At 39.9% G+C, this 19,097-nt stretch overlaps 1 protein-coding gene across 1 annotated transcript in view; it reads right to left on the reverse strand.

Moving 5' to 3' along the window:
* cskl (c-src tyrosine kinase-like) overlaps nucleotides 1–19,097 on the reverse strand; it is a 42,044-nt gene that overhangs the window by 10,437 nt on the left and 12,510 nt on the right. The window contains exons 2-4 of the mRNA XM_010733103.3: nucleotides 6,625–6,708; nucleotides 3,293–3,406; nucleotides 2,309–2,421 (exon numbers count right to left, since the gene is read on the reverse strand). Coding sequence (XP_010731405.1) covers nucleotides 2,309–2,421; nucleotides 3,293–3,406; nucleotides 6,625–6,639 — 242 coding nt within the window. The 5' untranslated portion in view covers nucleotides 6,640–6,708. The remainder of the gene's footprint in view (nucleotides 1–2,308; nucleotides 2,422–3,292; nucleotides 3,407–6,624; nucleotides 6,709–19,097) is intronic.

Genomic DNA, 19,097 nt, shown 5'->3' on the forward strand with positions numbered 1-19,097 from the left:
CTCTCTATCCGTCTTGGCTCGTGAATTGGTGGTAATCAACAGCTATAATTGATTTAGCCCGTTTCCCTGTGGCTGCCTCTGTCACTCCATCTCCACCTCCTTCTCCTCTTCGTACTCAGCCTCCTCAGACAGCAGAGGCCCTTGTGGCAAAGCAGCTTAATACGGGTTGAGTTGATTAGATCAGCGCAGGCAGCTTCTCCGATGGACAGCAGCTCCTTAACTCCCACTAATCTAAGAGCAGGCGCCAAGCGTGGATGGCCCAGAGACACACATAGCTTTTTGGTGGACACACACTAGATGTTGTGTTCAGGGCAATTAACTAGAGACTACATCATTGTGAAATTGAAAAAAAAAGGCATGTGATAAACAACTTGGTGGGGACAACGGGAAAGGAGGAAACAGGGCAGCTAGGTTGAATACCCCAGCTCTTTTTAAGGGTGGCGCTATTATGTGTGGCAGATGTCTGCCACACGGGGGCAGCAGAGCGAGCATGCTGCTAGACCCCAGTGAGGAAGTCGAAGACTGTATCCACTGCTGACTATCAATGGGTCAGGGTGAGCAAGGGGGCAGAAGACCACAGCTGAACCCTTATGTAACCCAGAGGAGAGGGAGAGGTCTCTCAGAGACATCTGTTAGTGATTCACGCAAACACACACAACAACAAAAAAACAAAAAAAACAACTAGTTCCTGTGGCTTACAGCTAATGGCTTCAGAAGAACGACTTCTTTTGAGTTGGGTGTTTTGAAAAAAACACTTAAATATGCAGTGATCCCAAAGGCAGCAGTAAGAACATAAGTCGTCAAGTGGAATCGTGCAAAATATTTTGTAGCCTATTGATTTATTTTAAAGTCTTTACTGTAGTGGCCTTAGTTCGAGTATGGCCAAAGTGGAAAATTTACTTTGAATCTAATCAGAGCTACAGCAAAGTAGGAACTACTACTGTAATGTTACCATTGGGCCTCTTCTGACCACACACACATAACAACAACTTGTCAGAACTGAATGACCCTATGACTGTGTTCAAAATGGTGTGGACAGGCTATATGAGTAGTGGCAAAGTGAGAGGTTAAAGCTTTCAGCAGCAGTTGATGGAGCGAGACAAAGCGGGTCAAAGGTCTGTTTAAATGTTTCCTGCTGATGTTACAGTCACAAACTACTGTCTCTCTATACGCACTGCTGAACTAAAGACTGCAATGCTCGTGACTGCCTAAACGTTTGCTCCTTGAACTGGTCTCTGGATCTCAGGGAAAAAACACTACCTTTAGGGTATATGGACTTCCTCCCAGGATTATAATGCACAGATGGGCCATAACAAGACAGTCCCTAATATTCACTAATAACACTTTAAACATCCACTAAACAGTCTGTTTCTGTAAAAGCACAAAACTGAAAACAATGATAAACTTAAATATGATTTAAAATTGGATCTGACTGATTCATTTAAATACAGTGGATAGGAGAACATGTCTCACCGTGCATCACTTCTCCAAGAGGAATCACTATCCTCTTCTAAATCCTTTAATTCCCTGCATCACACTGAAATAAAAAAACTTTCTACCAATCTGTAACATTTCAAACACTTGTTTATTATCACTTGACTTGAAAGCGTTGGCTTGTGATGACAGCATCTCATAGCTATGTGAAGATACTGTAGCAGCCTGTATGCTCTCGGCTTTCCTGTCTCGTGTCATTTGCATATGCCTCTCGTTATGTTTTCCCCCTTTATAAAATAGCTGCTGTTTTAAAGAGCTTGATTCAAATGTAGAGCACAGCTGGCCCTGGTCTGTGTGGCAGGCAGACACAGACATGAGAAGAGGGTACAAAGCAGAAGACTGTCAGAAATAGAATCTCCATCTTTTGATGCTTTGCCTGACTTTTGAAATCAACACTGCATTTTCCCTCACTGCAGGGGACACACGTGAACAGGGGTAGAACAAGTTGTTCACACACTTTAGAAAGAAACATAGAAAATGTGGCAAAGAAATAGATGATATACAACCACAGTAAAAATTATTATTTGGATTACTGTGTTTGTTTATTTGCCATTATGTATCATCATTTTCTTACACTGTTCTTTCTAAATGAGTCATTTCTGTAATCACCGTTCTACAGTTAGTATTTAAAATTACTTTTTAGTCAAACACAGTTTTTACAATGCAGTTGCAAATTACACAAATTATGTGTAAACACAGCAACAGTGTATATTTAAAATAATGTTTGATTGTGTGTAAAGAGACATGCAAAAAGCCCCCCACGCACACACTCAGTTATGTTGGGGTTCTCCTTCATTACCCCGCTGGTACTTACGGCATGAGACTGAGTTTCCCTCCTGACTTGACTCCTTCCCTTTTCTGGACATAGTTAGCCGGAATTGTGCCCTCTCTGCCCACTGTGTTCCTCGCTCTGTACCAGTTTGGATCCTGAAACACAGGACAACATAGATGTTAGTGCTAATAATAAAAAGTTATGATAATAATATGTCATTCTGTAGGTGAGGAGCAATCGTGTCAACACTGAGTTGAGTGAAGACAGTGGGGTTAGCAACCTACAGTGGTGGATTCAGGCAATGAGGGCTGCTGTATATCTGACACACAGAGTGGAGACATAGGGTGCCTCTAGCTAAAAGGAACTGACTGTAGCTACAAATCTGTTTGATGGAAGTATGTTCACCGGCATCAACAGTTTTTGTAAACTGTATCATGTAGATGTAGCTCTTTGTCTGCTTTGTGCCTTGCAACAGCATGCAGTATATTTTACTAATCACATAATTTCTCTGACTGATAACGGCATGCCTGTTGATATAATAATATAAATATATTAAATCTATGTATCATTTATGTATATTAAATGGGAGGTTTATCTGGTTCTATTTTAGTATAGCACAAATAGTATCAGCTCATAATTTAACTTGAAATAAGAAAAAAAAAATACACACACTACTTACTAGTTATTATTAGTTGTGTAGTTATTGTTATTGCTTAGTTAATATTAGTTATTGTTTGCTGAATCAATTCAGTGCTATGAAACTGCTGCGTTGGCTATTTCAAGCTTGCTGTGCTGGGTTTAAAGTGGGTTGTGATTAAGCAGAAACAAGTATTGCCTTCTAGAGGTGTCAAGGCCTTGATTCATTTATATTAAGTGGGCTGAGAATAGTACAGTCTGTGTAAGAATAAACCTCTCTTTTCAATAATTAGTACATGATCAGTACCTGTGAAAAAAAATATGTAACAAATAATTATATATACCTTTGTGCAATATTTCCAGTATATTCCGAGCCGCCCTCCTACTTACCCTGGTGACTCCGATGATGGTCAGTACATCTCCTTTACAGAAAGGCAGGTCCTGTTCGTTGGCAGTCTGGAAGTTGTACTTGGCTACACACTCTGTGCCAGTCGACCATGGTGCCTACATCACACAGGACAGAAGAAGAAACATTGATCTCACATGATGTAACTCTATTTCTCTATCTTTATTTTCTGTTAGCTACAAAACCTTAATTAAAATGACAAAATATTAGGTAATAGATAACACAAATGTGACCCTTATAAACAGGTGATTTTCACACATGCCACTACAGTTTGTTGGTTGTTATTAATTGGTAGAAAAAAGGAAGAAAAAGACAGAAAAAAATGCAGATACTTCAGTCTGGCTTATAATCTTCAGGTTACTTGAGGTGAAAATGTATCTACAGCTTTCTTGTACATGTTAACTACTTTGTATAAAGGAAATAATAAACTAGAATAAAGAATAAACTAAACTAATAACAAAGACAATGAGTACAAAGCAACAGGTATTAGTGAGTGGGTAAGGTCCTTGTACAAGCTCCTTGGTAAGACACAATACAGCTGAATGTTTCTGATACAGTCTGAGGCAGTAATAATGAATAATGAATTTACGACTGTGACTGAGGGGATTATAGATACAGAAAAAAACCTTGCTTCTCCATTGTTATTCATTTCCATGCGGTCACTTGAAGTATTGCTGGGGAAATTTCCTTGAGGATCTCAAGTAATTTAACATGTAGCCTAGTGGTACATACAAAGCAGCTGACGAAGCAAACCATGGGCTGCTGCATTCACACATTTTCGAGGCAACATAGGCTTTCACTGTGTGTGCGCTTCCATGAATGAAAGTCAGGGATTTGCCTGCTTATGGTATTTTTCTATGGATGACTGGATGCTGATAGTTGCACAAAACAACTGTTGACCTTCTGGTCACAGGTAGGGCAAGATAACCAGTAGGTCACAGGTTTCTGTTCTTTTGCCACTAAAAATATTCTGTGTCCACAACATTTGTGACCTCTTGACCTTTTAAAGCTTACTGTGTAGTTCTAGGAACACAATCAGTCTAAAGTTGGACACACAATGAATCCATAATGCATTTTTTGTTGCTATAAACCACAGTCTCCTGCTGGGGTCTAGAGGTTCAAATATGCAGAGTAAAAAAAGCCGGGTGGGATCTTGTGGACGTCATCAATTACCGAAATAGGTGGACGCTGCATCTGGTCAAAGCATGGACTACCAAGAAGAAACAGCTGCAGCTATACAAACTTTACATGAGATTATCTTAAATTGTGGCAGTATTTTAGACAGAGACCAACAACGCAGTGCTCTGTAAGCTCTGCTAATTGGAAATGGCTTATCACAACAGTATAACTGCTATGCATGAACTCTTGAAGCAAAAGCATCCTGGAGTGCTTTGTGATAACAACAGCAGCAAAACACTATTTAGCTGTTTACTTTTTGTCCCCACCCAACCAGGATTATCAACATGTGAAAGATGTTTCTGTTAATAGTATAGATTATGGAAATGTTTTTTCATCACCCCCATTTAAAAAAGTAATTTTAATCACTGCTGCTATGGTAACGTAGCGGTATACAATCAATTATGCAATGATTAACTCATATCACTGATGATTGACTACAACATTGAAACATTAAAGAAACAAATATTTGATAATTAGGGTCAATTAATAATTGAGTAATAAAAAAGAAACCTTTAGAATAATCAAACCTATAAATCGTTAGACGCCGCCCTACTGAGTAATCTGATATAGCTATTGATTGTGGCATTATGGCATGAATTATTAATTGAAACTGAGATTCATTGTCAAAAGCGTAATCAGACCTTCAGAAAGCCAGTAAGAAACAAATCAAAAAATACATTTAATGGATAGATTCCAGCTTTGTTTTTGTTTTTTTTATCTGACAAAAGGTGATGTTGTGAAAATCTTCACCTGACTGTAGCGAAGCTCTGCGGTGTGACATAAAAAACCAACCTGGATTAATACAGACACGTGAAAGCAGAGGATGCAGGAGAGAGAAAGTAATCCTCCTCTGAAGTTAGCACTTGGGAGGCATTAGTTAAGCCACTGCGACAGCCAGGTAATGTGAAACCACTAACACTCAGCCTGACACTTTGATGGATGTGTGTGCGAGCAGCAGCTATGTACATTAAAACATTACTACAGATGTTCATTTCAGCACCTCGGTACCTCACATGGATATTCATACTGCATGTGTATATTAGTTAACCATAATTCAGTCAAGCAGTCTCAGTGAAACTGACACATATTATGAGTAGGTATTAACGCTGGGCAGTATGACCAAGTTATATCATGCTATATTTTAAATGTTGGTATATATATTGATATACAACATAGGTTGCATAGGTTTTCCATATCCTCTCAGTATGCTAAAACAATTTATCATTTTATAATATCTGATTAATAAGTTAAAAAAAAACAGCATACGTTTTCTATTTCCAGCTTCTCTATTGTGGACATTTGCTGCTTTTCTGTTTAGGAATTGTTACAACTCGTGTCTCATCAAGAGTTATGGTCTATACCTGCCTATATGGAAAGCGTCATGAGATTATCATTCAGTGCTCACTACAGAGGCAAGACCAGACAACGACAATATTCTTGGAAAAGAAAAGACACACTAAACAAAAAAAATGTAATCTAGACTAGGGAAAGGGACTTTGTCATCTATATTAAACATCAGTAATACAATCTGACAGCTGGTGACAGAGAATATTAACCTTCAGGAAGAAACAAGTTACGTCAGAACTGAAGACAGGCGACAGCCAACAGGTTGTGGAGATTGCAGACAAAACACATCACATGGTGATCCCCATGTGTGAGCTGTTTAAAAACACAATCTGATGGCTCGCCAGTGCCCAAAAGATATCTAGCAGGCTAAATATCTGGTTGTGTTGGGATGTCATGCATTAAGCTATAGCCTATGAGTGCAGCACCAAACAGTAAGCAGTCAACTGGAAAGTTACTTTGGTAACAGCTGAAAATACTGCCACACACATGTAAAAGACGATAAATTAACAGGGTTAAGAATCTATTTTAAATTCGGCCAACTAGGACGTATTTTAGTGAGACGACTCCAAGACATATTACAAGACAGAAAGGTGTGTAGTGTGAACAATGTGACTGTAACTTGATGACTCTGAAAGTCATGTAGTGTGACCAAGGCTTAAACAAGTTAACTGTGGCAGATGCTGGTTTATCCTGAACTCCTTGTTTAGATGGGTGTAGTTGTATATAATGTAGAGAGGGTAGTGTTTGTGCAGCTAGAAACTAAAGCAACAAAAGTGTGTGATTAACTTACATGCATCCCAGACATGATGAAGGGAATTGGGCAGCAGGTGTCCTCAGGCAGGAAGCGGTCACTGTTCAGCTAGTACCATCAGAGCTGAAACAAAAAAACAAACAAACATACAAAGCATTAGAAATACAATCAATAATATATATTTTTACAGGCTAAAAGCAAGTTATTTACTGAAATTTGCTCAGTTTTACTTTTACCTCACAGATAATCACTGACCTGTCTATCTCTACAAAAAGAGTAGCTTACAGAAAGACCTCAGCTAGCATTCTCAAATATTTCTTTCTTTCTTTCTTTCTATGTGCTTCTTCTAGTGGTGGAAAACTTTTAGAATCATGTACCATGATATGGATTTGACTATATGAGTGTGGAAAGGGTTTTAATGATCATATCACATAATTGGACCATGACCATCAGTGCAAGTTACTGCATGGTGGCCAGTGAGGGAATGCTTCCCTTTTATGGTTAAACAAAGATATGTTTACATGAAGTGAAAAAGTGACATAAAGACGAGGAAATATGTCTGCAAGTCCATGTCCTTCACTTTAGGACAGCCACTGGTGCCAATACATGAAACATTCCTGAACTGTGTATGTTTAAATACATATATTCATGATGTCTATGGAGAAATGTAAAGGCAGTAATAACAAAAAAATGACTCACAGTATAAGTCATTTTAAATTTATATGACAATCAAAGCTGTCAATAAAAGACAGCTAAAACATAACACCACTACCTGAAACGTGGCTTTATAACTCTATATATCTGTGTATGTTTTGTAGTAATATTATGTAGATTGGATGCAAAATATGAAACTATGAGACAGTAAATGAGAGGAAGGCAGCTCTGTGGTATTAGGCAAGTCTGTCGAGCATCTTTGTCTAGTCTTTTAAAGGTGACCTTGATACAGTGACAGATGAGGGTATGAGGGTGTGCTGCAGAGAGACACAGAGAGAAGGAGGGTGAAATAATGTGACGATAAAAACTGTAAGTGATAAGGCAATGCACATCTGTGTGTCGGTTTACAACTAAAAAAAAGAGACTGGGTGTGATTGGGTGTGTAGGCTGAGGAGAGCATGAGTGTTTAAAATTACTATTGTGATCCTTCATTGTCAAAGACAGTATACGTGTAGCAGTAACTGGAAAAAAGGCCTCCTGCAGGAGCCTCCATTCAAAGCATCTCACTTCCGACCAGCCCAGAGAACAGGAAGTTGAAGTGGGGAGGGAGAAGGAGGAAGTAGGTGACGCATATTTTCCAGTGCATCGTACGAGATAGGGAGGGGCAATGTGAACATCGGTACTGCCTCCCTTTGGACGACTACAGTCACTATTACTGAATCACGTCAAGTATATCAATAAACACAGAAAACAAAAGCACTGCAAACAAGAAGTATAATTCATAGCTTAATTCATCTGGTTATAAAATGTGTTCTTAAATTCCCATCCTGTTGATTTCTACTGCTAGTCTGAGGTGGATTCATTTAATAAGAGTCCACGGCTATCACCCTGATTCAGTCCGTTTCCTGGAATGTAACATTTTGTCCACTGACCGAAGGTTGTTTTCCACTTATAAAGTAACCGAGTGCTCTGTGTAATTTTAGAGCCATGAAAATGATGCATCTCCTTCTGAGGGCCTGACTACTGGCTAGCATGCTCCCAAAGAGCATCTATGGCCAAGCTTCACAGCACTGCCATATCCTGTGCTGAAACAGGAAACAGCCTAATTGCAGACCATTGCAGATCTGTATGCAAACTGACAGAGCCAAATATATCCAAGGCCAGGCTGCTCTGCTGCACCCAGAGGGCACCCGCTCCTTTCCCCTCACCATTCTTTACGTCTAGAGCAGCGCTGCTGGAACAGAGCAGCACGGCTCACCAACCCACAACCACACTAGCAAGCCAATAGAGGAGAGACAAGTGAGTGCTATTCTTATCTCTCTCCAGTGCTGAGGAATGCCTTCGAGCTATTCAAGAGCTCCGGCATCACACTGCTCACATCGCTCTCCTTAAAGTAGTCAAGTGGTGCTCGGTAAAGGCTGTGAGTGAAAAGACTTCTTCTGCTCTGTTTTCTATGGCAGACTGTAGAGCAGCCAAGCATATGGTACAAACGCCTATGAATGCAATGTGATACCATACATGTTTGACGCTAAGAGAGGTTAGTACTACTCCACAAAGTGATATGCTGCTGTGTGCAACATCACCTTTCCTGTCTATCTGTGTAGAAACCCCAAGCTGTGTGCAGACCAACAATGCATTGTATCCAAAAAAGAGCTGTGTGTGTTTGGGCGTGTTGCTACAGTTACTGCTCAGAAGACAAAATAAGAGCCAGGAAGTCCAGTTTGAAGGCTTATCAGCTGCCAGGATGCTGCACAACAGTTTATATCCCAGCTTTTTGCAATGCTTTACAATCCACTGTCTTGATCCTTGCCATATAAATGTAAATTAGCAATGCCACATGGCATAAGGGCTACCTTTTGGGTAGGACTGCATCGTCTGGATTGACTTGAATTGGAAACAGAATGCTTCCGGCTGATGTAACCCGGCTCAGCGTTAACGGTTGAGCTACAATCAACTGTTTTGCCAGACTGCCCTGCATTCATTTACCCAAAACCCTCAGCAGAAACACTTTTTCTTTATTTTTGTATGCCATTGTTGGTTTAAACATGGCCTAATAATTTGTATTCTAACTATGATCACGCACTAGCCCGGTGATTAGGTGTATATGTCACATGTTATGGTCACACATCAAAGTATACATTGATTCACTCTAGCTACCAGATGTGCCAAACATGAGTGGAAATCACTTCCTTCTCCACTCCCCTCCTCCTAATTTTCTCCCTGTGCAACAGGAGCTGCTGGTGACAGTGTCATGGCAACACACTGGGAAGTGCTACATCAAAGGCTGCTGTTATATCACTCAGAGTGCAACACTGCTTTTTCCTTTGCTGTAACTCATATCGAGTTGTCGATATGTAACAGTAAGTAGATACGATACGATAATATTACTCTTTATGCCATTTTTATTATAACTAGTTAGTATTGTGTTCTACTTTGACTGCAGTCTGTACATGTCTTTGTACTGCAACCTACTGCTCTGAAACTGCTTTGAAGAAAGTGGTTAAGTGAATGTGGGGTCCTGTTGCTCATCTACCATCTACCTTATGTCTGTATGATTGTTTCACCACATTAATAATTCATTGCACTGTGCCTCTAAGACATATTCATTATACTTTGAGATTAAGGCAATGTTAACTTTTGTTTTCATACTGCACCAACATTCGGAATCCTGATGCTATGCCACTCTTTTCAGCACAGCGCAGTCCCATGGCAGGCCTGCGTCTCTGCTCTTAACGTTCCACGCCTTGTTAAAAAGACAAGTCTTCCCAAAGTCTCCACAAACCCTCTGTCAAGACAGTCAAAGGTGTGTCTTCTAACTTCAATTAACATAGCAGTGAAGAAAAAGATTACTCCGTGATAAACAGTGATGATCTATCACTAATTATAAAATAGACATTTTTTAATTTTACATTCTTGTTAAAAACAAAGAAAAAAAACACAGACATACCTCTGCCACTGGAGAAGAGACTGATTTTATCCAGTGACAGCACAAACAATGATAACAGAGCAATAGTACATTCCTCAGTTCACCATCACCATCTTACGATAGCGCATCAGTCTCTATGTTCCTTGTCAATGAAGCAGATTTGTGTCTTGATGGAGTTAAGAGCCTTTTATCTCCATATTTCTGCTTTAGAAGCAAGTCACAATTCAGGACATTTAGTTTCACTCTAATCCAGCTCTTATTAGCTAAGACTTGGCCCAAGAATCACAACACTGTTTGTCCTGGATAACTACCATGTGCAAGGAACTATGGGAATGTTTAGCTGATTGATGCTCTGTCAGCTTTTTTTCCTGATGAAGCTGAAGATGATGATGAAACTTGAGAAGAATTCACCCAAAAAGGCCCGTTTTGTTTTTTTGTTTTTTTTTATTTCAAACTGACTGTTGTCAGTTTCTAAAACTATTGCAGCAAAGTCTCGGGTTATGTAAACAGAAGACTGAGTTCAAGCAGGCCCAGAGCCATCCACAGATTACAGTCCTACTAGCACAGCGTCCAGCAGAGGTTATAAAAGTCTACTTTTACTTGGGGTGACAATTTAGCTTGGCCCAGATATATGGCTATTTAAATCAGTATGCCATTAATTGTCCTGAGGGAAATTCAATTTACTGAGCCAGCATTAAACAACAGCACCCCTCACACTCAACAAGAGACAGCATTATATACATTAATCAGTAAACAACATTCCCAACAAAATTCCAAGTCTGGTAGGTCAAGTAATGCTACACAAGAGCTGTGTATGTTGCACAGAGAGAAATAAACATGTTTTTATATTTGTCATCATGCAGCTGTGAAGAGTTTTAATGTTATACCTGGTCAAATGTTCCTCAAATATATTATGTTTTACCTAAAGAAACAACATCCTCCATTGTTCCTCTGTGTTTGTGTCGCCTTGTAGATGATGTCACTGCAGTTTCACCTGCCGCTGCTATGACAATTAGCTAAGAATTACTGAAGGGGCACCAGCTGCAGTGGAAAATTAAGTTAAGAAAAATACCTGGTCCAAACGCGTGCCAGGTCTTGTTGAGTCAAGACGCACAATGCATGGAAACACAGAACACAGAAATAACAATTGTCAACCATGTATTTATATGGCTGCTATATGTACTGTGGTTAATGCTCAACATAATTGTAAATTACTTTCTATCTATTGTTTATCTATGTAGCTTTTGCTGCTAGAGATTGGGGGTTGGGGGGTTATCTATTATTATTATTATTATTATCATTATCATTATCATTATCATTATCATCATCATCATCATCATCATCATCATCATCAGGTATTAGTATATATAGATAGACTGTAAATTTTACCCATGTCTTATCTCTTTTTTAAAGACAGCATCACAAGTATAGTGCCGTAGTACAGCTATGGTTATAAAAACTCTGACTGGCTCAGCACAAAGTTTCTATGGTAGAGCGAACTGGCAGCAAAAGGGGAGAAAAATATGTAAATGTGACCTACTGGGTATGCAAATATACAGTATACGCTCACAAAAAACACTCAGAGCTGGAGGCTCTTGAAAAGTGGACAGCAGGGAACTGTCAACAACAAATGACCCCCTGCTCCGTCTGTGGCACAGAGGGGACAAATATGACACCCCTGGTTGGGAAATATGCAAATACAGACATGTGTACAAAAGTGAGGTAATATGTTTTGGCGGCTGTCCATATATTTGAAATTTAGCACAATTTGCATTTTGCCTCTGTCAGTGTTTCACATTTAAATTACAGACACTGGTAATTAGGGATCGTGTGAGAGAACTGGTGTCTGCTTGTGACAGAAAAGATGTATCTTTACTTTTTAATTACAGGATAAACCCTTCATCTACTTGACCACTCTGGTGTGCAAACTGTGAGCTTCAACTTCCAGTAACAATGCTGAGCTGTGTATAACAAATATAGTCTGATCAAATGAAATTCCAATAGTTATTTATAGTGCAAACCAACAATAAGTACCAGTCTAACAATAAGGAAGACACAGAAACCACAGACGATCTTTTGACGCCTGTGGCTAACAAGAATATATCTTCATTAAATCATAGCAAAATGCAAGACTAATGGACTGACAGCTGAATAGAAGAAGTGGATATGAATAGTCATCCAATACGTGACTGAGTTTCAAAAAATACATAGGGGGAAGTTTTAATAAACACAAGAACCTCTGGGTTGCATAAGCCAACAGACAGAGACTAGTCCACCCTATGGACTGTTTTGAGCAACAATACATATGTTATACAACGCTGCAGTGCTGTAGCTGTATTTAGTTGTGAGAACATATCAAAGTGGCCACAGACATGGCAGCCTCTCTTTGTGTAGAGCTCTCTGTCTCTGCATCTGTAACTATGTGAATGTGTGTGTGTGAGTACATGAACCAGGAAGAGGGCTTCAATTAGTGCAAATGTTGAGAGATAATGTGCTGGATGGAAGAGATGGTAGTCGTATCCCCAGACATGTAACAGGCCTCAGTGTCCTCATGTCCTTTTCATCTTGATGATCTTTATCCCACCACAGCAGGCAGTCGCCACTGGGCCTCCACATGCTTCAATGACAACGCGACTCTGACAGATAGTCAGTACCCCACCATATAACACAGCTGCTTTACATGCCAAAACTAAACTAAACATCAAAAAATGGTTTTGATACCAGGAGCCTGATATTTAGAAGAATAATGGCGTAAAGATCGCTTTATGCTTAATTAAAGGCCTCTATTGTTTGTTGTCCACCTCAGCCCATAGAGTGTAGCAGTACTCTTCTATAAAACATCTGGGCTCTACAGTACAGCATACAACTGCATATCAGAGTCAAAATTAGTGTGTGTGTGTGTATGTGTTAAATTATTCATGTGGTGAGTAACTGACTTCAGACAGGGTAGTTGGAAAAATCCACACAGTGATTAACCATCATCTTTCCTTATAAGCAAAGCAAAGTGTACAAAACGCTCACTTGGCAGCTTCTCCCACACTGACCTTGCTTTTACTGGTTTAAGTGACAAATGTTGCCGAGGGCAGACGAAATCAGCTGTCACTTATTAATGTTTAAATAATTCTTCACTTGATGACAGAACAAAATGAAACTGATATTGACCAAAAAACATTTGCAAGGGGAGAAACCCTGCTCTTTAACACAACTGTACAATCAGAGTGTTTCTGTAGTTCCAGCAACTCCAAAGGAGTGAGTGAGAATTCTCTGTAGGAGATCACGTCATGTCAAATTCGGGAGTTCTGAGAAGAATATCAAGGTCTCTAGATTATCAGTTGTTCAACTTGTTCTCAGAAAGCCTTTTGCTTACTGTCATTACCTGATGAACATGTTAAGTGTAGCAAGCATGTGTGGCATTAGTCACTGTAGATGTTGAGCTGAAAAGACCTGAAGTGACAAAGACCTGAAGACTGAGGTGTTGATTTTCAGTGGGACTGGAAGTGATATCATTATTTTGACATTAAATGGAGTCATCAGATTTTTGCTAATATCAGCTATCCTTCTCTTGCCTACATCCATCTGCTATGCATCTCTCTTACTATACCCTAAACCTCAAAACAAGAGGTGACAGTATTTACTCATTTTACACAAAATAGTAATCTGATTGGAGAACTATTTGAAGAAATATTTTGGATTGCAACACTGAATCAGTTGAACTTTTTTATTGATCAATCGATTAGTTGTTTGGTCCATAAAATGTAAATGTAAAATGTTCTGCCAACAACCTATTCAACAGGTTAAACTAAATTCAGTTGGATCTATGTTTACACAGAGGCATATATACCATGAGATGACTGAGATCTGTCAACCATCAGAGACGGTAAGTAAGCTATTCCCTTATCACTAGTATCTCTCAGGTCAGATACACTGTCTGCTGTATGTGAGTACATGAGAGCAGTTCTGAAACTGAAAAATGTCTCTCACAAAACATTTGCTGGAGTGATCTTGAGCACATGCTGTGTCATTGATTTAGTTAGCAGGAACAATTTACAACAAATCACACCACAAACCTTAAAAGAAACAAACTTCAGAAACGTATTACTGAATCTAAATTTGAGAAAGCTCAGATAGTTCGAATCGATTCTTGTTCCTAAAAGAGATGAGATGAGAACACAGGGACACTGAAATCTCAAGAAGAGCAGAGAAACAGGAGCTGCAAGGAGTGGTGAATAATAAAGGAGAAGATCATGGAGAAAAGGAAGTTAAGAGAGACTGTGGCTTACTCAATCATTACAACTGTGTGCCTGCCTCTGCCATCTGCCACATGAAACATTTCTAGCCTTCTTCACCTTTTTTTAGCTGTGGTGCCTTTTGAGGTTGCTTTGTGGCCGTTGAAACATTTATTTAACTTTAAAATGATTCCCAACACAACCACAGACTTCTAGCATCAACCGGCAGCTGCACTGTAGGGATTAAATGTAAGTGCCTTGCTCAAGAGTATTTCACTGTTAATCATTGAGGGATGAGGAATGCAAGATTGATGACATTTCGCAGACACAGATTTACTACTAACAACTAACAACCCTTGGTGCATCAAAATCTGAATGAAACATTCATTTATTGCTAATAAGACATGATGTCTGAATGTGTTAGAAACACCATTTGTCAAGAACTCCTGAACGTGATCAGGGGGGAGTGCTGAAATGAACTGAAGAGGAGGGAAAAAATATCACACATCCTTTCACTGCGGTACAGCAAAGGAGTCATGTGTGTGTCTAATCCACAGCCACCGTCCCCTATTTTTATTTAACTGAATGATGAATGAGAAATAGAGCAGCGTGACCTCTCCCACCAAAGACAGACAGACAGGTGCGGAGACAGGCAGTCCTCCTACTTTTCTTTCTGATGTAACAAGTGACAGGCTCGGGCTCGCCACTGATGACAGATTACAAAAGCAGGGAGGCGGGAAGTGGAAGAAAGAAAGGAAGAGGGACAGAGAACCCCCGCCCCTCATGAGCTCTGGGAGACTGCTGGACTGGAGAAAGCAGAAGGGAGGAAGGGTAGTGGTGACAGCTTATTGTTTGAGCTGTGTGTGCTGTGGTTCCAGTCTCAGCACACTCATCCAGGCCTGGCTATTTATATCCTCTCAATATCCATGCAGGCGGAGGCAGGCTGCAGTTGTTTTCATCATTGCATACATTATGGAGACACTGCATTAAAAAGAGTCTGCCTGCTTGTGTCAGGATTTCCCCATTTATATTTGGGCAATTTGGATGTTTTATCCAAAATTGAATACTGTTGTATTGTTGCTTAAAAGCACATGTGTACAAGTAAAAAAGCAAAGAAGCATTTAATCTGCAAAAAACAAAACACATATTTTCCTACGAGGTGAATGCTACTAAATATATTAAAAGGGGCAGTTGAGCAGTTTGTATTTTCATTAAAATGGGAGACTTGTTAAAAACAATCTAAATAAATAGTCAAAATCAAAGTAGAAGAGGCTGAGATATCCTGTTTTTAGTTCCCAGTAGGGGAGGAGGCTACATAATATGCTGGACCCTACATATTCCATAATGCAACTCAACAGCATCGGTCATCATGACATCACCTGGGTTATTTTGTCAGACTTAAGAAGGCAACCTCGAGAGCCACAGAAGATATTATACAACTGTTTTCGCAGGCTGCACAGCCCTGCTCATGACCAATAAACTGAACTTCATAATGTAGTACCCCTTACAGATCAAATTCAGCTTGTCAAACTAGCAATGCACGACATCAGACTTCATTACAGACATGTAATGATGAGAGTTAAGGAATTAAGGGGAAATGCTAAAACACTCAAGAATATCGTAACAACAGTGTGTGTGCGTAACGGTGGTATTCCTTGGCAGCATCCAACCATTAGCCATTGCATTTAAGATAAAGAGGCATAAAGAGGCAGTCTTACTGGGGAAGTGTGCATGTGTCTGTGTTAAAATGCAGAGGAAAGAGAAGGATAGAACAACTGAGAACTACTCTGGCCTGAGTGCAAAATAATATGTGGAGGCAGGTAAGTGTAGGAAGCTCCCAAAGTGGTGATGTGAGGTTTGGGAGCTGGAAGGGATGCAGGCTGAGAGCCAGAGGGTTGTGGGATTTAGTGAGGCTCTGTGCTCTTCCAACAACAAGACATCTGCGTGGCATTGCAGGTGCACACACACACACACACAGTTTTCAGCCTTTGCTTATTCTGTCAATGTTACTGACAACATAGACTAAAAAATAGCGCACACACAAAATGCTCCATGTCCACTGGCCTGATATATGCTGCAACTTGCATACACAGACATAAACATTCTTTAACCGTGGCCTAATGTATGCTGCTGTCTCTTAAACATGTGCATACACAAACATATATACGAAACGGCTTCAAACATCCCAGGGGGTGAGAGTGAATGAGTGAGAGGGGGGGTTGCAGCTTTTCGCTGCTTCTTGCCCTCCTTTGATGGCAACACATGACAAGTCTTCCATTCAGACCAGAGGAGGAGGAGACGAGGAGGCAAAGCACGGGGATGGAGACACAAAGAATGTCATTAGCAGCAGCCACAGCAGGGTGCTGGTACAATATGGCAGCGGCATTAGTGGTGACTGGAGCTCCAAATATCTTAAATAAAAGAAGCATTCAGAGGCAGCAGCACTGACACCATGGAGAAAAATCAGTGGACTAAAAAGAAGAGAGAAAGGGAGGAGAGAGGCACATAGAGAGAAAATGGGGACTGGGAGGGAGAGCCTAAAGGCAAAATCTAAATTGCAGAGGACACTGAAATATTATTTGGCTCAAAATAGAGATTATACAGATTACCTGAGCAGGAAGTAATCCAAATTGAGAAAAGAAATCGACTATGTGCAGATTCTGCCTCTAAAAATAGTAGACACAGGCAGACGCGGTGACTAAAAGAGAATACAATTATAGATAGAATAATAACTGTACTTTGTCCTGGAAAATTAGGTGCACTCATCAGGTTGTCATATTCAACCAGTGTGTGTGAGCATCCAGAGCAACACAACGGCAGACAGCAGTCCAAATCTGGTGCCCTGCTAAACTTTTTCATTACTTCTAAAAATAATTAATTTGACACTGTGTGAATTAAATGACAAATCACTTTTGGCACCAAACAAAATACAATAAAATAAAGATAAGTTGAATGAAGTTACCCTAATGTTCATAGTTTTCTTCAAATAATTAAATTTCTGAGCTTTATATCAGGCCCTAGTGACTAACTTGTTTTCTGTTTTCTAGTCTGTAACTTTTTTTACTAAAATTTTCATCAACATCCAACATATTTTAATTAAGAGTTTAGAGCGAACAAGAGACAGTGACAGCACAGCACTGAGACATGGAGGTGATGCAGGGAGGGACATACAGACGATACAGAGGGAGGGAAAGTGATGCAAACAGATGGAGAGGACAGAGATCAGGAGAGCAAGGGCATATGAAAAGAGGAGTTAGAGTGGAGGGGGTGTAGATGATTGAGGATGGATGGTTGAGACACACAGGGAACTGCCTGTTTTTTTGGTGGAGGTCTGTCTCTGCTGGTCCTTAATATTGACAGCAGTCATCTGCCGGTTCCAGTGCCAACTATGAATAATAGAGGCTCCACCCAGCTTTGCCAGCACTCTGAATTATTAATTCACAACCACAGACTTGCATTAGTGCTCAGTGTGGGGCACTCTGCACTGTGGGGTACAGGCACATTTGCCTGCTTAGACTGAACCACATGCATGCGCTCACACAGAGGAAGTGAAAATGCGTGACACAGACATTGTTAAACATATGCACATTCTTGCATGCATGTTTTCTTCACTCTTTCTGGAGTGCCTAGCTGGCTTTTCCTTAGAAAACTCTTGTGAGGTAAGCAGAGCAGAGATACGTTTCACTTTTTGGCCGACAACGTATTTAAATTTCTGTGGTTGTAACATTAGGTGAAAAGAGACGCCAGTGCTTCACTGGTCAAAATGACCACTGTGTCATGAATTTTTAGCAAAACTGGATCATATTTGATTGAGATAAAATGTTTTGGTTGATTTCCAGTTTCTTGTTGGGCAGAAAACTTAACTTGTTTCTAAGGTATTTCCACTACATAGACATGCTTGACTTGACTGCTTGTTTTTGGTACATCTGCTTCGTTTTCCAGATAGTACTTTGGATGATACCCCCTGGTAGTCAGAGCAATGCAGTTGGGAAACAACAGACAGGCGCTTCACTTTGGTCTTGAGAAGATGGAGCCTTTATTCACTGACAAACTGTAGCTGTACATTTACTGCCAGATTGATAACTTCACTGCTCTCTTCTTCCTCTGTACAGAGAGGATATGAAGGGATGGTGTTTTCACTTTTGATGGTAGCTTGGCTTTGGGCTATGCAATATGACAAATGTCATATCCCGATGAAGGTAATATATCCAGATAACAATACATGATATGGCACATTTTCAATGAAACAAGACTGTTGCAAGGGTTTCATTTCACATGTTTTAATCACGTCTATGTAATATAGCTTTTAATTCACAACACATATGAATACTTTATATATCTCTCTTATTTTGTGTGTGCCGTTGTATTGTTTGTATTGTATTCAAGTTGATTGCCGCTGTGAGTAACACCATTGCCCAAGCCGAATTTCCTTCTTATCTTATAGTTTATATAAAATTACCACATGAAAAGCCTGATTCTGATTATATTTTACACTTGCAACAGTCTTGTTAGATGCTAGTTGCAACAACAGCTGTTATCTCCTCTCATCTTTGTGAATCTTTTCCCAATGAGAATTTGGGGTTTGTTTTGAGCATTTAATTGTACTTTTGTAGACTTTCACTGGAGTGTTTTGCATGATTCTCGAGTAGGTGGTAAAAGAGGTCAGGGGTGTTTGAGTTTGTTGTGGGGACTGGTCTTCAGCATAA

The sequence above is a fragment of the Larimichthys crocea genome, chromosome VIII (genome assembly GCF_000972845.2).
Source record: "Larimichthys crocea isolate SSNF chromosome VIII, L_crocea_2.0, whole genome shotgun sequence".
Lineage (NCBI taxonomy): Eukaryota > Metazoa > Chordata > Actinopteri > Sciaenidae > Larimichthys > Larimichthys crocea.